Source organism: Hirsutella rhossiliensis (assembly GCF_020360975.1).
Source record: "Hirsutella rhossiliensis strain HR02 chromosome Unknown scaffold00001, whole genome shotgun sequence".
Taxonomy (NCBI): domain Eukaryota; kingdom Fungi; phylum Ascomycota; class Sordariomycetes; order Hypocreales; family Ophiocordycipitaceae; genus Hirsutella; species Hirsutella rhossiliensis.
This window is the reverse complement of record NW_025408667.1, coordinates 6,899,517-6,924,351: the sequence shown is the minus strand read 5'-3', so window position 1 is coordinate 6,924,351 and position 24,835 is coordinate 6,899,517. Positions and strand designations below refer to the sequence as shown.

Here is a 24,835-nt window from a genome sequence, read left to right as displayed (position 1 = left end):
CCCTTAGAGAATGGACAAGGTAAAAAAGGCAATGGCCTCCCACTTTCCACCCGAGCACGCGTCAGTCCTCCCAGCCAGGCGAGACGGGCACGCGCCAGGCTGGTGAGGTGAGGCGTGGGCGACAGGGACGATCAAACTCTAAATTCCGAATACCTGTGCAGGCGCCGTGAACTCGCAACATTGTGGCCATCGTCGAGCCCTTGCCAGTCGAGCATCCGCATCGAGTTCGATATGAAAAGGTGATTGCGTTACAAGGGCGTCCGAGCCGGTGAAAAAGTCAGGTTGCCGTGTTCGGTACAGACGAGCTCGTCCGAGGACAGTCCTCTACAGGACAAGGCACTTTTTGCGGTGGCTGCTCTTGCGGCTGTTGCGAGACAGGAGAGCAGCGCGTGTGGCGTTCTCGAACACCTCGCGAACACCCTCGTTAGTCTTGGCCGAGCACTCGAGGTACTTGTGCGCGCCGATCTTCTTGCGAACCTCCTCGCCCTATATTGCAAGCACAATATGTTAGCTGTCGAAACCCCACGGGCCTGAGCATGGCGTGTAGGGCTGAAAGGGAAACAAACGCGACCGACTTGGGCCCAAGAGCTTGTATCTCGACTCCGTCAAACACAAGGAGAATGACCAAGAACGGGGAGGGATGTTCGACTGGAAAGAAAAGAGTAGTGCATACCTCCTCGGGGCTCACGGGCTTCTGGCTGGTCTTCCGCAGCTCGTCCAGAGTCTTCTGGTCGTATCGCAGATCCTTCTTGCAGCCAACCAGGACGATGGGCAAGCCCTGGCAGAAATGAAGGACCTCGGAGATCCACTATGAGGCGGGCGCGTCAGCAGTGGTAGCACGAGGCGGGGGCTTGATAGAGCAGGCCGGGGTCGCTTACCTTCTCTTGGACGTTGTCGAGAGAGTCGGGCGAGTCGACGGCAAAGCAGATGAGAATAACGTGGGAGTCGGGATAGGAAAGGGGGCGGAGGCGGTCGTAATCCTCTTGACCAGCCGTATCCCATAAGGCAAGCTCGACGTGTTTGCCATCAACCTCGACGTCGGCGACGTAGTTCTCAAAGACGGTGGGGACGTAGACCTAGCGTCGAAGCGTCAGCATACTCAGACCAAAACGAGGTGTCCAACAGGAGTCGAAGACTGCCAGCGAGATGGGTCGACGTCTGCGCGAAATATTCAAGAGCCGTCTTTGCTCATTCGGGTGTTGGGGATCGGTGGTCGGCGGCGGATGGAGATGCGGACAAGGGCTCGGTTTCGACAAATCTTACCTCGGGGAATGTTCCCTTGGAGAAAACACTGCAGAAGTCATCAGCGACGGGATCCCTCAAAGGAAAGAAGAGGCAGATGGCGATGGCGTCTCGCACAAGGCGAGCGTGGCCTGTTTTGAGGGCGAGACACGAGTGGCGTGGAGACGGGAGCTACTCACATCAGCAAGCAGGTTTTACCGCAGGCACCGTCGCCGACGATGACGAGCTTTCGGCGGATTTCAGCCATGGTGGTGCGTGTATCTTTGTGAGTGTCTGGATGAGCGGTTGATGCGAGTCGCAGGAGGAGGGAGGGGAGAGGGCGCGGCACGAGGAAGAAACCGTTTTCAGATGCACGGGGGCAGAGCGGGCTGGCGGCGGTGATGGTGGTGATGGAGGAAGAGAAGAAAGGAGACGGACGGACGTCAGAAAGTGATGGTGGAGAAAGGACGTGTGTGCTGGCTCTCCCTCTCTGGCCGCTGCTGGCTGGGGGACCTGGACCAGGACGGGAGGACCTGAACCGGGCTGGGCTGGGGGGGGCATTGCGCCTTGGGGGGAGGCCTGCACGCCTGGATGGGGGGCGGGGGCAAGGGCCTAGATGGTAAGTAGGTACTAGGTAGGTAGTAGGTAGGTAGGAAATGAACGATAACAGGTCCAAGAGGTACCTACCGGCTGCCAACTGGTCCCTGCAATTCCGGTTTTCTCCCCCCAACACAGTGCCTCCATCATATCCGTGGTAGGGGGCAAGCTCCTGAGCACGTAGGCCAAGGGACCACTGGAGAGTGGCTCACGCCCCTGCTGGATACGAGGGCTAGCCGCCGGGGAGCAGTGGATGCTATGTGTAAGGTACTGTACCTATCTACTACCCTGACTCCTCCCGGGGACGGACCCCAGTGCTCGGCAGAAGACAGGGGACGGCAGGCTACGATGGATAGGTGATGAGGTCTCTGCGCTGCCAGGTTGTAACTCAAGGATACTTGTCGGCTAACTGGCTCCAAGTCGCTTGTTCCCCCTTGTTTTTTTTTCAGACTTGGAATAAGGCTGGTACATCTGCACCTTGGCGCGCGTGGAGAGAGGCGAGTTACCTTCCAGGTCACTAGTAACCTCGATGCTAGCAAGCATCATGGCGGCGGGCCTTGGCGAATTGAGCAGGCGAATTGAGCAGGCAACCAGCTAAAGCCAAAGCGCATTTCCAAGGCCATGGTGAGTGTTCACTGAGGACGGGTGTACTGGATGTGTGTGTACACTGTGCCGGTACGGTCAACATGCATGTGCGACGAGGATCAGTGGTCTATTCACAAGCTCGCGGCTGGCTTGTCACCACCGGCTAGGGGACGTGCAGCTCAGGTACCGTGTACAGCCGTTGCCAGCCAGTCGCTGTGGGCGGACTGGTCGCGGCAACGGCCCTTGGACGAGCGAGTACCTGTACACAGCGAGTACCACGCACCAACCAAATTCAAGAAACGGGGAGACCGTCTTTGATCATGTCGGGCTCTGTTCCCCATCATCCATCAACACAAGCCTTGCACAAGATAACTAGCTGGGGTCCACTCCGAAACAGCCCTCGTCGTCATGATTCGCCCTCGGCTCTCGATTTCTTGATCCAAGTGCATCTACCGGTCTGTTGCCACTCTGAAGGCAGACAGAGAGATGACCTGACCACTGCCGCATCGCGTCACACGGAGAGCAGGCTAGCCGAAGGAAGGGGCCCGAGGTGGCTTGCCGGGAAACGCCAGACCCAGCAAGTAGACTCCGCCCCCACCGGAAGAGGCAGCCCAACTAACTGACTGACGCGGTGGTCAAAACAATAAAAAGGCCAGCCGTGTTTGGCTGATCAGAGATGTCGTGGGCATCCATCGCATCACTACCATCAGGTCGTCATCATCATCGCCACTCTTGCTACCTTGTCCGTCGAGCTCTACGTCCCGCCTTCGCCTGCGTGCCGCCGGACCCTTGAGGCGTGTCCCAGCTGGAACCCGCCCGCGTCTCCCCGAGACCACTCGCAAACGCCCGCCCGCACGACAAGTGCACAGTCGTTTTCGCAGCGTGACACACACACACCAGCCCACATACTGTGCAGCACACGGGTTAGAGGGGGATGGGAAAGAGTCAAAATACACACGTCGGCCAAAGAATGGAGTCCCGTTAGGGGGGCGCATGCATCTCGTACTACCGGCCGCTGAGCCTCTCCGTCGTGGCATTGGGCCCGCCATCCGCCACTTTCACTCTCCTGATCGTTTCCACGATAACTAGTCCTGCATACATACATAATAAGCTAGGACAAAGTCCTAGGCGCTGCGCAAGCCAGCTGCAGGACTCTCCAAGCCCGCGCCCCAATGTGAGTGCCTTGGCCCGTCCAACAGCTCGTGGCCAAGAAGAAACCCGGCTCTTGTTATACCAAGTCGCCTTGCTTGGCCCACTCGCATCGTTGAATTCACGGGTAGTGCATGTCTTTTGATCTTGCAGACAAGCAAAAAGCCTTTCCACGACAAAAACGCGGGGACGGGTCGCCTACCCTGTACCGCTTACGCCGCCCCACAAAACGTGTATGTACCTTGGCGTTGTACTGTCAGAGCCAAGAACCATGATACCTCCCAAGAGAATTTCCAAAGCCTGGCACATCCCTCCTCACATTGCGTGCCACTCTCGACCACCCTCGACCACCCCCAACGCCGCCAGCGACTCCCATTGAGTCCTTCCGGGACGGGCCTCTGGGGCTGATTGATTCTCGCGACACGACAGCCTCGGGCTGGACGCCGGCCATCGACAATGCAGAAGCTCGCCAAGCGGACCGCCCAGGCCCACCATCAGGCCACCCGCCGCGCGCAGCAAATGCTGGAGCGGCAGGCCGTCGACGACAGGCGGCGCATCCGCCAGTCGGTCAAGGCCGCAACCGACGAGCTTCGGAAGAACATCAAAGATGCGCGGCGGGCGCGACGCGAGGACTGGGAGTTGGGCCCCCTCGCTCCGAAGCGGGACCTCGGCTTCAACAACTACGGAGTCCTCAAGGAGACGACGCGCCTCGACTGGACTCAAGGAGGCATGCAACGGGTGCAGCCCACGGTGCTCGAGAAGCGATGCGCCTGGGCCGGAGGCTCCAAGCAGCTCAACCTTGCCCCTGGCGATCGCGTCATCGTCATGGACGGCCCGGACAAGGGCAAGGTTGACAGCATCGACAGCGTCGACGCGACCAACGGAACCGTCAAGCTCAAGGAGTGCCACAGAGTAAGTCGTTGCACCCAGTCTCGCCGGACCGGTGCTCACATTCAGTTGCTCTAGGCGCTCTCCGAGGGCGTGCTCGGCGACGCCATTCGATCCAATGCCCTGCCCATATCCGTGGCCTCGGTGCGACTCGTGTACCCTCTGCCACACCCGGAAACAAAGCAAGTCCGCGACGTCATCATCAACCAGCTCAAAGCCGTCGCCCCCAACATGCAGTCGGAGAACATGACGCTTGACCGCTGGGAGAACGGCAACAAGTGGGATCGAGTGGTGCCCGGCATCAACGTCGTGATCCCCTGGCCCGAGGTCAAGGCGCCCGTATACCAGGCCGCCGACGCCGACACGGTCCGCGAACAGGTCGAGGAGCGCAGCTTCTACTACGGCCTGCTGTCGGCCCCCATGCCTGAGCAGGTCATCGACGAGCTCCGCAACAAGTACTCCAAGTTCCGAACGCGACACGAACCCTGGTACGTCGAGAAGAAGGAGGCGCAAGAGGCCGCCAAAAAGGAGCGCGCAGAACCGGCCTTGTCGATGCAGACGCCACTGGCCGACTACCACGAGCGGCAGCGCGAGCTCCGGGACAACGGGAAAGAGCCGCGGCTCACCGAACCCATGCTCATGCGCCTTGGCAAGTTTATGGCGAGGCAAAAGGTGGAGGCCCTAGACCACGCCGGCATCTCCGAGGTCAAGGAGAAGGCCAAGCCAGCACCTCGTTCTCGGCTCTTCACGCGGCGACGACGGATAGCGAGGGCGGCGAGAGGAGGAGCAGGAAGAGCAAAACTGTAACCCTAGATCCGTGGGCAGGACTGTACACTACGAGGCGCGCAAACAGACGGGATGCTGTTGCCCGCTGCGCCCGACTTCAGGCAATGGCACGTATCCGATCACCCTTGGCTTGCCCTGTGGTGCCCGCCCCCCCGTCTCTGGATGGGGCTGCTCGGCCTCGGTGGGGGAATGCCGCCGCCGGTGGATATCGGCGAGTGCCGCTCCGGGAAACGCAAGGGCGCCGCCGCCGTGGCGGAGCGCTCGACGATTGCGTGTCCCCCGAGACCGAAGGCCAAAGATTTCGTGTCTTTGGAAGCGATGGCCGAGTTGCAATGGCTATGCGCCATCGCTCCGAGATAAAGGGGTCCATCCACACAGTCTTGAGATGACACCGTGATTTATATCCGTCCAAGTATATACCACAGCCTCGTCGCAGGGCCCAAAACTACCGACATCCGCTTTAGGCTGTCGCCGTTGATTCGGCTCTATCCACTCCTCGACCCGCCCACTCTTCGTCCGGCGGCGCGCCTGCAGACTTGCCTGTCCCCTTGTGATGATAGGGCTCTGGGTTTGCTTGCGGCCTGCGGGAGCCGCTGCCACGAGTCCTAGGATATGCTCCCACATGGCATGTCCAGATGGCCTATTTATATGGAGTGTATGTGTCATGCAGACCAAAGGGGGGGAACGGGTATCCTTTTCCGAGGTTGTCGTGTGAACATGTCTCCGCCGTTCTTGAATGGCACGAAACGGCGGCAGAGGAAGTGCTCAAGTGGAGAGGCCAACGCAGCAGCAGCAGCAGCAGCAGCAGCAGCAGCAGCAGCAAGCCTCTTCCGTGCCGCGTGGAAGTAGCAGGCGCTCTCTTTCTCACTTGCCACATGCCATCGTCCAGATGAGGAAAGACGAGGGGCAGCGACCAAAACCCCTCCCCCGCTTCTCCGCGCCTCGTCTCTGCAGCTCTCGTCTGCAGCTCTCGGGCGGGCAAGCAGGCAGCGGCCGACGCAGACAGCTTCCCGCCAGTGCATGTGTGCCTACTAGTTTGTGTTTGTTCCCGCTTGGCTGATCATCTGTCGTTGAGCACAACCTTCGTCGTCGCCACGCTTGGCTCGGCAGACAAAGCAAAGCCATGGCAGCGCCCTCGCATTCCCACGATGGCTTCAACGCCCAGGAGCACGGCCACTCGCACGAGATTCTCGACGGGCCGGGGAGCTACGTCGGCCGGGAGATGCCCATTGTTGAGGGGCGCAACTGGTCGGAGCGGGCCTTTACCATTGGCATCGGAGGGTAGGTGACATGTCTGGCCCCCATTGTCTCTTCACTTGTCACCTTGGCGGAGCGGCGGACAAGAAGGATGCCATTTTTCTTCGGGCAATGAATGGCGAGAAAAGGGACAGGGGAAACGGAACCGCAGCTGATGGCCCCCCTCCCTGAGCGGGCATACAGACCCGTCGGCTCCGGCAAGACCGCCCTGATGCTGGCGCTCTGCCTCGCCCTGCGCCAGAAATACTCGCTCGCCGCCGTGACAAACGACATCTTCACGCGCGAGGACGCAGAGTTCCTCACCCGCCACGCCGCCCTGCCGCCCGCGCGCATCCGCGCCATCGAGACGGGCGGCTGCCCGCACGCCGCCGTGCGCGAGGACATCTCGGCCAACCTGGCCGCCCTCGAGGACCTGCACGCCGCCTTCGCCCCGGACCTGCTGCTCATCGAGTCGGGCGGCGACAACCTGGCCGCCAACTACTCGCGCGAGCTCGCAGACTTCATCGTCTATGTCATCGACGTCAGCGGCGGCGACAAGATCCCCCGCAAGGGCGGGCCCGGCATCACCCAGAGCGACTTGCTCGTCGTCAACAAGACGGACCTGGCCGCCATCATCGGCGCCGACCTCGCCGTCATGGAGAGGGATGCCCGCAAGATGCGCGAGGGCGGGCCCACCGTCTTTGCCCAGGTCAAAAAGGACGTCGGCGTCGACCACATTGTCAACTTGATCCTGAGCGCGTGGAAGGCGAGCGGCGCCGAGGAAGAGAGACTCAGCAAGGGCGGTCCCCGGCCGACGGATGGCTTGGAAGCCTTGGGCACGGCCGCCTGAATGCAGAAAGCATGCATCGGGGGGCGTGTCAACAACTTCGTTTACGCAAAGGAAGCCCACGTCACCTCTGCATTGTCATTTAATTGCTTCCAAACATGTAAATCATTCCATCATGACATCTTCAACCGGCCGTTGCCCCCCGCTCTCCACTTCCAGCAAGCGCCCCTGAAGCGGCGACGACGCTCGTGGCCACACCCTCTTGTACAGACTCACGCCCACCGCATCCTGCGGATTGATACGGCCGTCAAAGGTCGCCTTGAAGTAGCCGTGGGTGCCCAGCGGCTCCTTGATGTAGCCGCTCCTGCCCCTCCTCGTCCATAGCGGCAGGGCCTTGAACCATTCCACGTCCTCCCGACTGAAGAACATGTACCGCACCGTGACGATTTTCTTGTGGATGTGATACGGGTGTCCCGTCAGGATCACTCGCTTGGCAACCACCCTCGACGTTGAAGGCGGAAGCGCCGTCCCCGTCCCGATGAGCGACAGTCCAACGTCGGCCGGCTCCTCACCTTCGCCCGCAACGGCCCTCTTGAAGAACATGACGGGGACCGATCCCCAGGTGACGGGGCCCACAAAGGTCGCAATCGCAGACTGCCCCGGGTGGAGGTAGCGGCAGTACTTGTGCACGTCATTTGGCGTCGAGCCCGACTGGGAAAAGACGGGCCTGATGACCATGCGCCGGGGTCCGCACTGAGCGATGAGCTCCTCCTTGGACTTGATCGACTTGGTGTGGTCGTTGCTCAGGTTGATGAGGTAGTTGACCGCCGTCTTCTTGTGCTCGTGTCGGAGAAGGGAGAAGAGAGTGACGGGACGAGACGGATCCCAAGACTTTTCCATCCCGGCCGCAACGCCCTTGACATGCACATGGACCCGCGTGCCCGGCTCCACACCTCCGACCAGGGCCTCCCGCGTCGACCGTGACCGGGATGCCTGATAGTCGGGAATCCGGAGCAGACGTCTCCACTCCTCCGGCTCGTGCGCCTGGTCTTCGTCCTCCTGCCAGGTGCTGGTCCGCAGGCTCTTCAGACCCCTGTATCGGGCCAATCTCTCCCGCGCTGAGACGTTAGGATGCAGCTCGATCTCGTCAGGAAACTCCTTGTCCTCCTCGGCCTCGTCTCGCCGCCGAGCGCGGTACTGGGCAAGCTGTTGAGCGTCCTCGTCCTCGTCCAGGTCCTCCATCATCTCCGACTGCGGGTATTCCGACGGGCCAGCTTCCGTTGGCTCGGGCTGGGCATAGCCCTCGATACCGTCTTCGGCGCCAATGTCCTCCTCCTCTTTATCGCCGTCGCCCATTTCGATGTCCTCGACGTCGGATCCCGAATCTGAGACATCCTCGAGGTACCAGGCCGCCTGATATTTGGAGGTGCCTCGGGGCAGCCGCCGTTTTGCGCTGCTACGCTCCGCCGCCTCCTTTTCCTCATCAGAAAAGTAGTGGTGGTCATCCAGGAGCACGCCCTTTTTCGTCGAAGTAACGGCCGACATGGCACCATCACCATCATCCTCCATGTGCATGATGGCTTCCTCCGGCGCAAGCTCGTTCAAGTCGTCCAGGTCTTCAGACGATGCCTCGAGCAGCTTGTTCTCATCTGTGTCTTCCGTCGCGTCCTCACCTTTCTTGTGCTTGGGAAGAGGGGCAGCTACGATTTTCTCGATCTGATATGCTCCCCAGTCGCCAATGTGGACGAGACGATCAGATTTTAGTCCACGTCCTCGTACGATTCCAGTGATGATTGTCGAATCAGAATCCTGGTTGGCGAATTTGATGTCCTCGGCCAACATCCAACTCCTCTCGTCTCTCCATCGTATGCCCTTGGGAGTTGTGCTGCATAGCGATCGCATCAGGTTGGAGCACTCTTGCCGGTTGTCAAGGCTGTACACCTTTTCTTGTTCCGGGTGGAAGTGCGTAATGAACGATTTCAAGGAGCCAAGGACGCCTGGCCTCTGCTTGGCCGGCTCGACTTTGTCGAGACCGTGTACGACAGTGAACAAGGTTGACATGCCCTGGCTTTCGACGCTGCGAAGGATCAGCTCTCCCAGCGCATCCACCTCCTCGCTGGCGGACAAAATGATAACGACAAAGTCGGCGACCCGGGCGGCGTCTAGGCATGCACTGAGGTCGCGCTTGAGTGGTATGTACTGCAGCTTTTGCTTGAAGCGGTCGACGGAAACCCGGACATTGCCGTCCAGGACTTCGGCATCGATGTCGAGGCTGGTGTTCAGCTGTCGAATAGCAGCCTTGGCGTCGCCATCTGCGCAAAGAGGAATGACGCTGACGATGCGAGGGGCGCCGTCTCGGCCATGAAAGATGGAAGTCTCCTTGAGATGCTCCTTGTGCTTGGACAAGCGGGCCTGCTTGGCCTGGTTGCGACGGTCGAACTTGGACATGACCTGCTGGTGTGGCGTCTTGCGCTGGCCGCCCTCATTGGGAACTCGACCTACGAGGAAACAGCTTTGAGTCAGCGCCCGACAAGAAAATGGGCTGGCCTGTTCGAAACAGACCTTTGGCACGATCTCGCAGCTCGTGCTTGGACGCTGCCTTGGACTTGAACGGCTTGTGCGACACCTTAGTGGTGGGGCGGTGCGAGTGAGACGCAACCGCGGCCGGCATTTTGCCGTCGCCGCCTGCCTTGAATCTGAAAGGTAGAGACGCCAGGGTGAGAGACGAGGCGGCGATTTCGTTCAGCGGCTCGGTCGGTGCGGATTGGGCAATGCAGCATCGATAGATGGACGGACGCTCTCACAGCAAAGGCGGTGGATGGATCGCGGGGTTGTGGCTTTCAGCAATTTTTTCAGCGGGACCTCTTATCGATAGCAGCGGGGCGCCGGTAGACCTCCGCCTGCGCCAATGGCCAATAGCTGCGCTGCGATACCGCGCTGGCACTGCGGGCGCTGGAAATTTTGCGACCGCTCCCCGTACTCTTGTTTGTTCGCCTCCATACCCAACCAAGAGCATCGACGACCGCCGCTATGGACGTCGACACCATCGACGAGCCGGTGGTCAAGGTGCGCGATAACGGCGCCATTGCCGTGGAGAAGCCGCGCCTAGACCTGGTCCCCCGACACGAGAAGGCGCGGAAACAGCGGCTGAAGGAGGCTAACAAGGCCTATGGTCGGGGCAAGGGGATCAACACCCGGCAGATCAAGGACAAGAAGCTGAGAAGCAGCCTGAAGCGGCTGGAACACAAGTACCAGGATGCGGCCGTCAAGGCAAAGGACGCCGAGATCCTGCTCGAGAACACCGAAGGCTTTCTCGAGCCCGAAGGCGAACTCGAGCGGACCTACAAGGTTCGGCAGGACGAAATCGCGGCCAACGTCGCCGTCGAGACTGCGCAGAAGCGCTTCGACCTCAAGCTCGACCAACTTGGCCCGTACATCTGCGACTTTACCCGGAACGGCCGGAACCTGCTGCTCGCGGGGCGAAAGGGCCATGTGGCCACCATGGACTGGCGGGAGGGCAAACTGGGATGCGAGCTGCAGCTCAAGGAGACGGTGAGGGACGTCCGGTGGCTGCACAACAATCAGTACTTTGCCGTGGCGCAAAAGAAGCATGTCTACATCTACGACCACAATGGCGTGGAGCTGCACTGCTTGAGGAAACACTCAGAGGTCACTCACATGGAGTTTCTTCCCTACCATTTCCTGCTGTCGACCATTGTGAGTCCCCCATCCATTGCATCTGTGCTTCGGCCCCTGACAAGCCCAGGGCACCGCCGGCAATCTGAAATACATGGACACCTCGACCGGCCAGCTCGTCGCCGAAATGCCCACGCGGCTCGGTCAACCCGTCTCCTTGGCTCAGAACCCCCACAACGCCGTGCTTCACGTCGGGCACCAGAACGGCACGGTGACCCTCTGGTCGCCAAACTCGCAAGAACCACTGGTCAAGCTGTTGGCGCACCGCGGTCCCGTCAGAGCGCTCTCCATGGATCGCGAAGGACGCTACATGGTTTCCACCGGCCAAGACCTGAAGATGGCCGTCTGGGACATACGAATGTTCAAAGAGGTCAACAGTTACCATACGCGCCAGCCGGCATCTTCGGTCGCCATCTCAGACACGGGCTTGACTGCCGTCGGATGGGGCACCTACACCACCATCTGGAAAGGGCTGTTCAACAAAAACGCCCCCGTACAGGAGCGGGTCAAGAGCCACTACATGGCTTGGGGAGGCGAGGGGAGGCGGATTGAGCGCGTCCGGTGGTGCCCGTTTGAAGACATCCTCGGGGTGGGCCACGATCAGGGGTTTTCATCCATCATCGTGCCGGGAGCTGGCGAGGCCAACTTTGACGCTTTTGAGGCCAATCCGTTTGAGACCATCAAGCAGCGCCAAGAGACGGAAGTCAAGGGTCTTCTGAACAAGTTGCGCCCCGAGATGATTGCCCTGGATCCCAATTTCATCGGAAACCTAGACCTGCGGTCCGACGCGCAGAGAAAGGCGGACAAGGACCTGGATGCGCCGGCCCAAAATCTCGCAGAAGAGATTCGGAACCGGGCCAGGGGTAAGAATGGCGCCCTCAAGAAATACCTGAGAAAGCAGCGCAAGAAGAACATCATCGACGAGAAGAGGCTGCAGGTGGACGAGCTGTGGAAGGAGCAGCAGCAAAGGAAGGACAAGAAGCGCAAGGAGGTCGAGGCGGACCTGGGACCGGCATTGTCGCGGTTTGCGAGGAAGGATTAGAGCACAAGCAGGCTTGTCGATACCACACGGGCTGTGTATATAATACCCCGAGATATCGAGTTGGTGATGTGTTTCGACCAAGGACACATGTCGTGATAGGACTCGGTAGGAGCTCTCAAAAAATCAAGCAATGCCATTGGATTTTCGCTGTCCCTTTGCGCCCGATCCCCCGTCTATACCGTGATCCGTCCCCCGTGCGGAGCGTACAGCCAAGAACCTCGCCTACAGCAGCTTCAGGTGCCCCGTGACCTTGTCGACGGCGCTCTTTGGCGCCGGGCCGACGCCGAGGACCGTCATGCTGCCCGCATCAATCTGCGTGCGGCCGGCATCCTGGATGACCTCTGCGACGAGGCCGGCGGCGCGGGCCTTGCGCCGTAGGTCGAGCATCTCGTCCTGGCTCTTGACCTGCAGGGCAATCTTGGCCTGGCCGCGCTGTTCCCAACGGGCGAGGATCTTGCCCAGGGGCGAGTCGGGGGCGGCGCGGGCGAGCGTCTTGAAGCAGGCAAGGGTGGCGTGGGAGCACTGGGCGGCGATTTTGCCTGTGGTTGCTCACATGGTTTCCCATCGTGTCAGCACTCCATACGTCACGGGGGGAGGGAGACAGAGGAGCGGGGAAGTGATGAATCATTTACCCTTGGTCATGCCCAAGTCTGTCCTCACCACCAGGACGAGCTTGCACTCCTCGTTGCCCCCGAGAGTCGGCGGCGGCGGGGGCTTGTCCTTTTTGCTCTCGACGCGCAAGCCCTGCTTGCGGTCCGCCTGCTCGCCGTTGGCCCAGTTAGGGGCGTGGTCGAGCAGCGACTCGTCCTCGTCAATGTCGCTCTCGTCGCTCTCGACAGGGTCGCGCAGGTTGTGCAGGCGCTCGTCGGAGAGGGCCGGGGAGATGAGGTAGCCGCGCGAGGTGTAGACGCCAAAGAGGAAGCCGGTGATGAAGGTGGCGAGCGACGTGGTGAGGATGACGCCTGTCAGGGCCCCCTGCTCCGAGGGCAGCATCATGGCTCACCGCGACGAGTCGAGTCCTGGAGCCTGTGATCCAGGGCCGACGAAGTGACGGGCGCGAAGGAGAGTGACCAGAAAGCGAGGTGAGAGGGAGGGAGAGAATTGAGCCTGTGGGGGTGCAAATCGAGGAGGTCTGGCGATGGCATGAGGCTGTCCTGGAGCCTTGTTCGTCAGGGCATGAAACGGGTGCGTCAGACTGAAATTGCGGGTTTGGCTCTGGCAAGGTGGTCCGTGCTGACCAAGCAAGCCTTGCCTTAGCCTAGGCAACTAGAAGCGTTTCGCTTTATTGCTGTGGTTGCCATTAACAGCTTATCGGGTTTCGGAAATTCGGAGAATGTGGGCGAGAAAGTACCAATGGGATAGTATAAAGACCATGATTAAAACGTTTAATTTCCTGCCGCTCTAGTATTTAATATTCCCCAGCTGTCTATAATCATCCTTATTATCTCACCTTAACCATTCACAAATACCCACGTAATTGACAGCCAAAGGTGGTTAACGCTTTTAAACTCCTGCCAAACTCCTACAGCACAAGTCCGTAGCAGCATTGTTCTTGCAGCGTAGCCTTCCACGCCACGGACGGCTACTGTTTTGCCAGCCAAAAATCCTCGTGCTAAAGACTTGCGGTCATGGCTCAGGGCTGGAGTGATGGATGACTTGGATGTGATACTTCTTCCTGTCAACGAAACCACCGACGGTGAAGAGCCAGGCGAGAGATGATGGATATCCGGAACTTTAGAAGAAACTGTGCAGGAGAGGCCTCTTCTGGATTGGGAATAGCCGTGCTGGGGGTCCTTGTCTAACCAGTGTCCATGCCACTCAATTTGAACTCCAATTGATCAACTCAACGGAGGATTCTCGTTGAACTGGTCAACTCAATGCCGCTGAGGCAAAATGTTGAGTTGATTGAGTGGTTTGCATCCTTACTCTTCCTGCTTTAGACGCTAACTTTCCTCAGCTACCCGTCGGCTACCACCATTGTCGAGAAAATGGGCATTGAGAAAGAGGAGTGCAATGACATATGGGTGAGAGGGACGACCCATTGACTGTTCCTCTTGGTTCCAAACCTATGCTGCATCACACAACTTACAACTGCGAGGGGGGTAATACCTCTGGCGAGCCCACCGCATGATAGCCTCAACAAAGCTCTCGACCTGCTGCGGTGTGTTATCCGCGTGCAACATTATTCGGAGTCTCTCTGAATCGAGGGGGACGATTGGGTACTGGAGGGCGTGGACTAGAAAGCCGTCTTTTAACAACTGAGCCTGCAGCGCACGACTTTCTCCGGGCTGAGTGATCAGGGGCGTAACTGCCGTTCTGAATCGATGCAATCGCCAGTCTTCCTCGACTATCCGCAGCCTACCCGTCTGGTAGAACGTCTCCCACTGAGGGTGACTCTGGAGGCAGTCGTAGAAGTGAGAGATGTTTTTTTGAACCCGTTCCCGGCGCTGAATAGGGGTTATCAGATGCGGTCCCGGAAGTAAAGTAGCCGCGGCGTCTATTTATGGCGATCAACTCACTAGGTCCCCTTCGGCGCCTCCAATGATCCTATGCGCGGCTTTGACTGCCGCCAACACCATAAAGGTAGGGCCTGTTGTGAAAATAAAGTTCCGCGCATAGTTGAAGAGTGTATGTTTGATAACCGGATCGCAGAAAAGGGCGGCTGCGCGTACTAGTCAGTGGCGATGATCTCGCGGCGCGTAAATGCCCATGGGATTTCCCCTGTTCTTACCGCCGGTGCAGCCTATCGCTTTGCCAAATGTATGCAAACGGAGTGCGAATTCGTTCTCCAAGCCATAATGGCACACGAGACCTAAACCCATAGGTCCAATCATGCCACAAGAATGAGACTCATCAATCATAAATACCCGATCTGCGAAAGGTAAAATCTCCTTGGCCGAGTTGACGAATTGATGGACGGGGCAAATATCGCCATCCACGCTGTATACAGATTCCATCGCCACGAAGAGCGTTCTGCTGCCTTGGGCAATTTCTGGGTGGCAAGTCTTTATAGATCTTAATACTTCCTCGAATGATGCTGGATTATTGTGCTGGAACGAAAATACTTGCGTAGTCCGTGTGCCTTTTATGCCGTCGTGAATGCTAGCATGAACGAGCTCGTCATAGACGATGACGTCCCCTGGCTGAGGGATGGTTGTCCAAATAGCAATATTGGCCTCATAGCCAGAGTTGAACAATAGGGCGTCTTTTGCATTGTGCGACTGCGCCAAGTGAGCTTCCAGTCCCGTCACATACCGACTGTTACCGTCCAAAACTCGGCTCCCTCTGCTTCCAACTGCGAAGTCAGGGTGGTCTTCTAGCTCGCGAAAAAGTTCCTCTCGGAGAAGGCCTGTGGAGATGGACAGAACATCGTTGGAGCCGAAATCGACTGCATTTGCTTGCGCGACTGGATCAGGTATCTCGAGTATGCGGCCAGTCTCCCGGCGCTTGTCTAAATTTCTGGATAGAGCTCCTAGGAGGGCTCCCTTGGCCGAGGATAGTTCCGGTGGAGGCTGTGCCGAGTAGGTAGAATAGGGTCGCGGAATGAAACTTGGTAGAGTGCGGGTTATAGGTGGAACGAGGCACCAAGTGGCACGGCGCTTGTTTAATCTTCTAGATAAAGCTTTCAGAGGAGCCCCAGGCGACATGACTGAGGCGGATGTCATTCGCTGCTCTGGGAAAGGAGGCCGTGAAAGAAGCCGATAAGAGTGACAAACAGAAGCACCGCGCTCAGCAGTACTGTACCAGGATAAATCGAGAGCAAACAAGCTAGGTCGTTTATGGCAAATAAGTCATTCGGTGGCAAATTGTAGTTTCAAGACGCATCAGACGGCAGAAGTAGCAAGAATTGGTAAGAACAGCTGATATTTATATCTCGATACCAGAGCTTCGGTTGTACTTTACAGTACTTTGCACAATTACAAAGTTTTGCAGCGGGGCCTCGGTCAATCACTTAAGCAGGCTCGCTCAGTAAGGACTAGCTAACTCAGGCTCTAGTTTACTACACGTCTTTAACCGACAGCTGCGACAAGACTTTGTGCTAGATAGAATAATATAGTGGCTTTTTATATTAATCTTTATATAACTGTACTAAGCTATATTTATGTACTTATAGTTGCCAGTGCCTACTAGGGGTATCCTGGCAACGAGTTACTATGGTGGCCTTACTTCGAGCATAATAGCCGCTACTAAAAGTATAGTACTAATGGGGTTCATCTTGTGATTCTCAACCAACTGGAGTTTTTCCTGCATCGAGCTGAAAGCGGGGTAGTATAAGTTGAAGCACGTGGCTTCATACGCTGCATGGCCTCAACAGGGTGAGGGGCTAAGCGTTGATCACGGTAGTAAAGGTGTAGAAGCTGCCCAAAACCTTTCAGGCATCAAGCCGAAAATCTTAGCGGCGTGTGTGAGGCACCTTCCGGTGTGTGGGTTATGTACATATAGCGGTGTATGGCGAGCGAGTGAGACATGTGAACGCAGTCGTGTGATAACGATGATGGCAAAGGACAATTGGTTGGAGTTCATTGAGGTTATATTCCTAAGTCAATATCGATAGGATATTTTCGGGAATTAGGCTGAGATCACTGGCAGAAGGATAAGGGCAAGCGCAGTTGAGTACAAACATGGTGTGACATTGAGAGGGTATTTATAAACGTATAGATATTCGTCCCTTGGACTCTAGAGGCTCTGCATTGGGGCAAAGGTTCCACTACCGCATGGATACCCGACTTAAGTCGTTGTGTGAGTCCTGACTCTTTCACCGGAGATTTACATGCGGCGTGGCAAGTGCGTCGTGTCTTGCCACGCCGCATTTGCCGCGCCGCGTCGCCGTTTCTTCAGTCGGGCAGCCGTCCCCGCGACCGGCGTCTTTGGTGGAAAAGCTAGGCGCGCATTTGGGAGGTGCCGGCCCGGTTTTCAACTCAACTGACTGACGGTATAAATTAAGTTGACACCCAGGAGTGTCTATATCAACATCGGTTACATGCCTATAAGTGTGGAAAGTTACAACTAGGATGAAGGTTATGGTAGACAAACCAACCCGTCACTTGAGGCATGAAGAATACGAGAGAAAGCGAGGAAGCACAATAATATAATTATCAAGGATGCAGTATAAAGACGACCATGAGGTTCAGACCGAGTTGAGTCTACTACATATGGGCTTTGTCTAGACAGCCAACTGAAAGTAGAGGGACTGTAGCAAGTAAAGTAGAAGGTACTTAAACAGTTTTAAGAGATCTTAAATAAAATTTCTAGCATTATATAAATGAGAGATATAAACTTGCTTTATGTTTACTCCCTAAGCAGCCTAGTATAACGCCTTTCTCTTTTGGGTGCTCTTGCTATAGTCCCCCCACTTTTAGTTCGCCGGCGAGCCTAAGCGCTTGGCTGTCCAGACGGGGCCTACATATATACATTTATAATTTGCATCGTGTATCTGGCGAATTGGAACTCTCTGGCAAATTGCACTGGCGCTGTTTACGAAGGGTCTGTCGTCTGACAATATTCAACGACTTGTGCAGGGTACCAGAGGCGACCTGCCCCGGTAAACCGCTTAATATAGGCTTTTAACCAGATAACATCTCGCCGTAAATTATATCATGTGTTCATTCGTAGGCCTTTAGCCTAAGACAGGATTTCAGGCTAAATAATATGTATTATGTGCCAGACACGTGGTCGCTGCTTATAGGCCCTCGGTTTCCGACGGGCATCGCACCTCCATAATGAGGTATATAACCCCAGTTTCAAGTACTAGCCGAACTCTGTCGCACAGCATCTTGCACTACTCAAGCAAAATTACTCTAAACTTTCCACGTTTTCTAAATTAACATGAGCTCTGTTACTGAAACTTGTGCCTCTGACATCGGGCGTCTCTTTGCTCTCAATGCACGTCGATTGGGAGACAAAGCTGCCATCATCATTGACGAAAAGACCTCGATATCCTATGGCGAACTGGATCTTAGGGCCAAGGTTCTAGCTTCGAAGCTAATCAAGCACGGTCTTGTTTATGAAGACCCTGTCGGCATCCTTACCGCTTTTGGGGCGTGCCACATAATTGCTCAAGTTGCGATTGTGTACGCTGGTGGAACGTGTCTTCCTTTGGACTTGTGCCGCCCTGACAGAGATCTTCAAGTTCAGCTGAATTTGGCCGAAGTCAAATTTCTAGTTGTTGACGAGACTTGCCAAAACCGTCAACTGTCTGTCAACAGTGTGTCAGTCGTCACCAGTCAGAAAACGGTTGGGCCCGACTATAGCGTCCCAAACGTTCCACGCAGCGTTCAACCCGATTTCCGTTCCCACATACTCTTCACATCTGGCTCGACCGGTTTACCCAAGGCTGTCCAAGTTCCAGCTCGTGGCGTGCTTAGAATCGCCCGCGACCAGCTGTGCAAACCTGACTCTGGTGAAGATCGGTTCGCCCACCTGAATAACACCTGTTTCGACGTCTCCCTCATCGACATTTGGGTTGCCCTCCTCAATGGCGCTACCATCGTGGTCTTGGATCGACAGGAGCTGTTCAGTCCAGAGGTGTTCGTGCATTCACTGAAGGAGAAGCGCGTTACGTATATGTTTATGACAGCAGCCTTGTTTCATATCGTTGCGCTAGCATGTCCTACCGCATTTTCGGAACTCAAGACGTTGATCGTGGGTGGAGAGTCTCCTAGCATGGCTGCGTGTAGCGTTGTGCTGGAAAATGGTCCGCCAAGACGACTGATAAACGGATACGGACCTTCGGAATGCAGTATTCTTGCCCTCGGGCATCTTCTAACATCAGAGGATATTGCAAGGGGTTACTTACCCATTGGGAAGCCGCTCGAGCAGACGGTCGCTTACGTCTTGGACGGCTCGTTACGTCCAGTTACCGGACAAAACTCAGGCGAGCTTTATCTCGGGGGAGCAGGACTCTTCCGCGGCTATCTCCATAATCCGGAACAGACAACCCAAGCCTTGGTCACCATTCCGGGCCTTGGATCCAATGGGGAGGCAGACCGTCTTTATCGCACCGGAGACGTCGTGTACACGGACAACGAGGGCAACGTGGTCTGGCTCGGCCGCAAAGACCGCGAGGTTAAAATCAGGGGCTATCGTGTCCCGTTGGATGTCGTGGAAACCGAACTTCTTCTTACAGGGCTGGTTAGCAGTGCTGCCGCGCTGAGGGTGGACACGCCGGGTTTCAACACAACGCTTCTTGTGGCTTGCGTCACCTATATAACACCAACTACGAGCAACGATGCTCTTTTTGCAAAGGCAAAGGTTCGTCTTCCGACTTATATGGTTCCGCAGTTGGTAGCGTTTGAGAAGATGCCGATGACTCCGCAAGGCAAGGTTGATCGAGAGCAAGTCAGCAAAATTCTATCGGATATGCTACAACAGCGCCAGGATCGGGATGCTTTGAATGAAGCCAAGGACTCGGATGCATTGAACTGGCCGGAGAATGAGTTAAAGGCACTATGGAGCCGAATCCTTATAGCTATCCCAGAGAAGCACATCCGACCCGAGGCCGACTTCTTCGCTGCTGGCGCAACATCTCTGGACGTGATTTCTCTGATCACTGGTGTGCGCGAGGTGCTTGGTATACTGCTCACGGCTCAGATAATATACGAGCATTCCGACTTCAAAAGCCTCGCGGAATTCATCAAGGGGCAAAAGGATGGAACTTCCGCCAGTCATCTTGAAAAACTAAAGGATGCATTACGTGCCGACGCCGCTACCCTTTGGCAGGATATTCCCACTCCCACGGGACCACCTGTTGATTGGATGTGTGCCGAAGAAGGGAATGTATTCGTGACCGGTGCAACGGGATTCTTGGGCGCATATTTGCTTATTGAGCTACTTCGACTTCCTACGGTCCGGTCTGTCCGATGCCTCGTTCGTGCAGAATCCCGCCAATCCGCCTTTGAGAAAGTCTTCAGAAATCTGGCGAAATACCGACTCAGGAATCTCTCTAAAGACCTCGAGTCAAAAATTGACGTTATCCCTGGAGACCTCTCCGAGGCCAGAATGGGTCTGAGCGAGTCAGACTACCATGAGCTATCTGGCTGGGCAAGCATTATCTATCACCTTGGGGCGCAGGTTAATTTCAATGAGCCGTACACTGCCAATTTCTCTACCAACGTCCAAGGCACTCTACATGTCCTTCGCCTGGCTGCAACTGGGAAGCCGAAGTCGGTCCACTATGCATCGACCATAGCGGCTTTTGGCCCGACCGGCCTCGTTCGTGATGAAGTAAAAGAGCTTGGTGAAGACGACCCCCTGACGCCATACGTTGAGACCACGCTTCCGTATGATATCGGATACTCACAGAGTCAGTGGGTTACTGACGAGATAATATCGCACCTGATGCGACGTGGGTTCCCTGCTGCAATCTACCGCCTCGGTACGGTGTTGTGCAATAGTGACGATGGTGTCGGCAACCCCGAGGACTTTGTCAGTCGACTGTTGACAGATTGTATAACACTGGGAACTTACCCGTCCATGCCAGACCAGCGCGAGGAGCTGGTTCCGGTTGATTACGTCGCCTCGGTGATGAGACTTATTTCGATGTCAAACGAGAACCTTGGGCGGGCATACCATGTTACGCCGGACGCCAAATCGAGTATTGATACAAACGACCTATTCTGCCTCGCCGGACAGATCTGCAAGATCGAAATGACTGAGTTACAGTATCGCGACTGGGTTGAAAAGTTACAGGGCGCCGCTATGGGAGGCTCGGACCTTCGCATGAAGCCGCTGTTACCTGCACTTCAGGAGAAGGTAGTTGGAGAGCTGACAGTATGGGAAGCTTATGAAGGCATGGCAAGGTTTAAAACCGATAACACTGTTGCCGCGCTGAAGAAAACAGCTGGCTATAAATCGCTCAGGACATCGGCTATTAACGGGGATGATTTAAAAGTCTACCTCAGATGGTTGCTCTTGCGAGATTGAGGGTCAAGGGCCGCGGGATTGAGAGTTTTTGACCCGGTGAATTTTTTCAATTTTTCAATTTTTGGGTCTCAACTTAATCTCAATAAACCGCTTTTACACAGTCCCAACATTTAACCGCAGGAAGAGGCATCATTAGATCTAGGGTGGCAACCCACTTAATCAACTCAACTAAACAGCCAAATTAAGTAGATTGACGCAACCCGTGACATGCGCGGTTGCATCATGCACTGGCGTCTACTGATAACGCAACCAAGCAATATCAGCAAGGCAGGCGTCAATCGATCAGTCATTGGCAAGGGCCTTACCGATAAGTACTGTTTGCTGGGATGTCTGTCTTTCCTCTCTACATAAGGGGGGGAGTTAATAGCTGTCAGATGCAGCCAGGTGCTGCACGGACAATGCACGCGGCCTGACGTACGATTCTACCGGTCCGTTGGTTACCATCAACTCTACGGAGTACAACTCCTGGCTTAGGGTTCACTAAAACGATAGGCCCGCCAGCCACCAAGTCAATCTCCCGCTGAGCCATGTATATGGTGCAGTGGTGCATGCGTGGAGCATCTCACCGCCTCCTGTACAGCTCTTGTGTAGAAGGGGAGTTTTCTAGCATGGGTGCGTGCACGTCTGGGCTATAATGAGACCTGCGGGTCGGATTTAGGCAACGAGGCCAGCTTATTACGTCCCTTACTAGTATAAGAAGGACATGGAGTATATACAGGCCCCCAGCCCGACTCAACTGTGTATGACTTGTCCAGCGTCAGTAGGGCCTTGCCTACCCTCTTTTATATCTTAGCATTAACTCAACAGGATTTCTAAGAAAGGCTGGGAAGCCCAAAATTGTCCTGATACTGAATACGATGGTCGTTCTTGGTATCGTTACTTTTAGACGACAGACGAACAGAAGCCGTCCTGCGAAGTTTTTCTATGCCCTATGGAGACATCATTCGACCCTACGGTCTCAGCAAGCTGAGAAACCGGACGACCATCAGCTTGATAAATTGCGAAATCAAGTCCGCGATTTTGTTTGTCGAGAAATCACCGACAACAATACCGCCACAATCGAAAAGACTTATACATTTCGAAGACAGCTGTGGAACAAGCTAGGTCGATCAGGTCTCTTGGGAGTTGCTGCAGACAAGGAGCTTGGCGGACTAGGCATGGGCTATCAAGGCCACTGCATTGCCATGGAAGAGATCTCACGAGCATCGGCATCTATTGGGCTGTGCTTCGCGGCGCATTCCCAGTTCTGCGTGAACCATATTCAACTCAATGGATCTCAAAAGCAAAAGGAGAAGTATTTACCTCGTCTAATTTCAGGCACCAGCATCGGCGCGCTGGCTGTATCCGAGCCGCAGGCCGCTGATGATCTCGTCAATATGCGGACAAGAGCCCGTGCAGTGGATGGTGGATATTTACTGGACGGCTCCAAAGCCTGGGTGACAAATGGCCGAGATGCTGATACGATTGTAGTATACGCAAAAACCGGCCCATGTGGAATATCCGGTGGCATTACGGCATTTCTTGTGGAGACTGACTCGAGAGGATTCAGCTGCCTGAGAAGGGAACATAGTACGGGAAGTAGTACAAGCGCCTTGTTTTCTTCGGTTTTCGTGCCGTGCGAGAACGTCCTCGGCAGGGTAAACCGAGGACTGGAAATCCTAGTCAAAGGAATAACCCTAGGGCGCCTCGTGCTGAGTTCAGGACCTCTGGGCATCATGCAGGCTGTCCTGGATATGGCTTTACCTTTGATGCACACACGCAACCCCTTTAACATGCCAACGGCGCGAAGCGAGTTTGTCGAAGGTCTAGTAGCCGGCATATACACAAAACTACAGACTTCGAGAGCCTACACTCACTCGACTGCCAAGGAAGTGGACACGAACGGCCCTAGCTGTCCGCAGGATTGCACGGGCGCCTTTTCACATTCCACGGCAAGTCTGGCAAAATGCACTCTGGATGCAGTTGAACTTGTGGGAGAAATTGGCTGCTCGGGAAACATTCATAGTTCCCGGCTGCTTCGTGAGTGAGTATTATCAAACAGTCATGCCGTAATATCAACAAAAGCTGATCATACAAATAGCGCCAGGCTGTACGGGATTAAATCAGGCAGGTCGGTTTTTAAACGCGAGGGTATAGAGGAGGCGATAACAAAGGAATTTCGCTGGCCTCAAATGGCGCACCAGTCAACCGGGCGAGCTTGACTGGAGGGCGCAAGGTTGCATATTGCCATTGCAGGCGGCGCGTCGGGAACTGGACTCGAGACAGTAAATATAGTGAAAACAGACCATCGAGACACTAGATCTTAGGAGTCAGGAGGATCCAGTGTTAATAATAGAAAACATATTATATGAATATTGGCTAATCTGGCTATTTGTCGAAGGGGGGGGGACCTGGACATATCAGGGACGCAGAACATAACGAAAGGGGTATATAGGAAACTGACTTAGACTCTATTTGCAAGTCCATTCCGATTTCTCATTTTTTACAAAATAAATAACTCGTTCGTTTTATTTAGTAGTTCTCGTATATAAAGAATAAAGAATAACCAAAACGTCCTTATATCTGTTCTTTCCTATTAATGTCGGTCCTAACTAGGGAGCATACAGGCATAAATAGGGAGCATAAAAATCAGTGGGGTAGTTTAGTATAGCTAGTTAAGGCGCAGCGCCGATACCGTAGATTTATATACGTATATCCCCCGCGCCTACCGTGCGCACTTATAATACTACGAAAAGTGGTTGTATTAATAATGCGAATTTTACTCTACTAAAGGACGCACGGTAGGTGTGGGGGATATATATCACGACCTAACGAGGGTCTTAAAGACCTAATAAGGGTCCTAGTAGGCCATAGACTAATGTATAGCTATTTAAGGTTAGGCTCACGCCTACACGCATTAATAGGCGCGCCCCTTATCCCTATAAGCGGAGACGATGCTATCGCCGTATCCGGAGGCACCGAATGCGGTAGTTAACCTAAGGGACGCTAAGGAAGTTACTTAACGGATCCGGATAACTATAAGCTGCCGGATAAGTAGGGAAACCTATTCCCCCCGTACTTTATATATATATTATAAGGGTATTTACCCTTAGTATAGGTCTAGGCATTAGCCTAGACCTTCGCCGACAGCGTTACGGGGCAGGGCAGGCCGTACGTATAAACGCGTATTTTATAGCGGTAGGCGTAGCGTATATTAAGATCCTATATAGCTTATTATTATAATATAACGGAAGGCACCTATAGTATAACCCTCTACCTACCCCGTAATAGTATAAGCTATCTTAATATTAGACCTAATATTAGAACCTTAGTAGCACTAGCTAGGGTAGTAGTAGTAGTAGTAGTAGCTACTATAAGAAGAAGCTTAGTACTAATAGCTATAGTAATAAGCGGAAGAGCTATACTAGTAATACCTATAAGAAGAGGCCTAGTAGTAATAAGATAAATAAGCTTAATTTATAAAGCTATTTTACTAGATATTATAAGACCTAAACTAATAAGTAACCCTATACTAGATCCTTAATACTATCTTAATACTAGCTCCGATAAATCGGCCCCCTACTACTAGGAGGTTAAAGCGCGAGGCGGCCTTTAGTAGACGGAAGCTACTACCTTAGCCTACCTAAGATAGTAAGCTAAAGACCTTTTACTTCTTCCTTAACCGCTTAATAGCAAAATACTATATTAACGAGAAATAAGGCCTTAATAGCTATAAGGAGATAGCTTAGTTCTCGCTCCCCTATACGCTACTAAAGCCCTAGATATAGTAAGTAGCGGGCTTTTAAGAGTAAGGCGGTCTTAGGGGGATAAAAGACCCTTAAGTATTCTTTAACTACTTAGTTTATGCCTTTAATAACGTATAGGAATAGGAGAAGGCGTAAGATAGGCTATAGACCCTTACTTAGTAAAAGGGGCAATCCTTTAAG

The 24,835-nt window shown here is 54.8% G+C and overlaps 8 protein-coding genes across 8 annotated transcripts; 4 read left to right on the top strand and 4 right to left on the bottom strand.

The window, feature by feature from the left end:
- Positions 1-324: 324 nt before the first annotated feature.
- Positions 325-1,489, bottom strand: HRG_00879 (ras family domain-containing protein; the record flags this gene model as incomplete). The annotated part of the gene is made up of 5 exons (XM_044859350.1): positions 325-486; positions 674-808; positions 879-1,076; positions 1,264-1,291; positions 1,422-1,489. The coding sequence occupies 5 exons, from the start codon at positions 1,487-1,489 to the stop codon at positions 325-327; spliced, it is 591 nt and encodes a 196-aa protein (XP_044725750.1).
- Positions 1,490-4,008: 2,519 nt separating this feature from the next.
- Positions 4,009-5,247, top strand: HRG_00878 (KOW domain-containing protein; the record flags this gene model as incomplete). Its single annotated transcript, XM_044859349.1, has 2 exons — positions 4,009-4,464; positions 4,519-5,247. 2 exons carry the CDS (start codon positions 4,009-4,011, stop codon positions 5,245-5,247), a joined length of 1,185 nt encoding a protein of 394 aa, XP_044725749.1.
- Positions 5,248-6,349: 1,102 nt separating this feature from the next.
- On the top strand, positions 6,350-7,312 carry HRG_00877 (cobW/HypB/UreG, nucleotide-binding domain-containing protein; the record flags this gene model as incomplete). The annotated part of the gene is made up of 2 exons (XM_044859348.1): positions 6,350-6,507; positions 6,667-7,312. The coding sequence occupies 2 exons, from the start codon at positions 6,350-6,352 to the stop codon at positions 7,310-7,312; spliced, it is 804 nt and encodes a 267-aa protein (XP_044725748.1).
- Positions 7,313-7,414: 102 nt separating this feature from the next.
- HRG_00876 (40S ribosome biogenesis protein) lies at positions 7,415-9,920 on the bottom strand (the record flags this gene model as incomplete). Its single annotated transcript, XM_044859347.1, has 2 exons — positions 7,415-9,747; positions 9,812-9,920. The coding sequence occupies 2 exons, from the start codon at positions 9,918-9,920 to the stop codon at positions 7,415-7,417; spliced, it is 2,442 nt and encodes an 813-aa protein (XP_044725747.1).
- Positions 9,921-10,279: 359 nt separating this feature from the next.
- On the top strand, positions 10,280-11,987 carry HRG_00875 (uncharacterized protein; the record flags this gene model as incomplete). Its single annotated transcript, XM_044859346.1, has 2 exons — positions 10,280-10,966; positions 11,016-11,987. 2 exons carry the CDS (start codon positions 10,280-10,282, stop codon positions 11,985-11,987), a joined length of 1,659 nt encoding a protein of 552 aa, XP_044725746.1.
- A 222-nt stretch (positions 11,988-12,209) lies between these two features.
- On the bottom strand, positions 12,210-12,983 carry HRG_00874 (peptidyl-tRNA hydrolase PTH2 domain-containing protein; the record flags this gene model as incomplete). Its single annotated transcript, XM_044859345.1, has 2 exons — positions 12,210-12,526; positions 12,620-12,983. The coding sequence occupies 2 exons, from the start codon at positions 12,981-12,983 to the stop codon at positions 12,210-12,212; spliced, it is 681 nt and encodes a 226-aa protein (XP_044725745.1).
- Positions 12,984-14,053: 1,070 nt separating this feature from the next.
- Positions 14,054-15,634, bottom strand: HRG_00873 (aminotransferase class I and II domain-containing protein; the record flags this gene model as incomplete). The annotated part of the gene is made up of 3 exons (XM_044859344.1): positions 14,054-14,434; positions 14,507-14,649; positions 14,719-15,634. 3 exons carry the CDS (start codon positions 15,632-15,634, stop codon positions 14,054-14,056), a joined length of 1,440 nt encoding a protein of 479 aa, XP_044725744.1.
- Positions 15,635-21,766: 6,132 nt separating this feature from the next.
- On the top strand, positions 21,767-22,936 carry HRG_00872 (acyl-CoA dehydrogenase, middle domain-containing protein; the record flags this gene model as incomplete). The annotated part of the gene is made up of 1 exon (XM_044859343.1): positions 21,767-22,936. The coding sequence occupies one exon, from the start codon at positions 21,767-21,769 to the stop codon at positions 22,934-22,936; it is 1,170 nt and encodes a 389-aa protein (XP_044725743.1).
- Between the last annotated feature and the right edge of the window lie 1,899 nt (positions 22,937-24,835).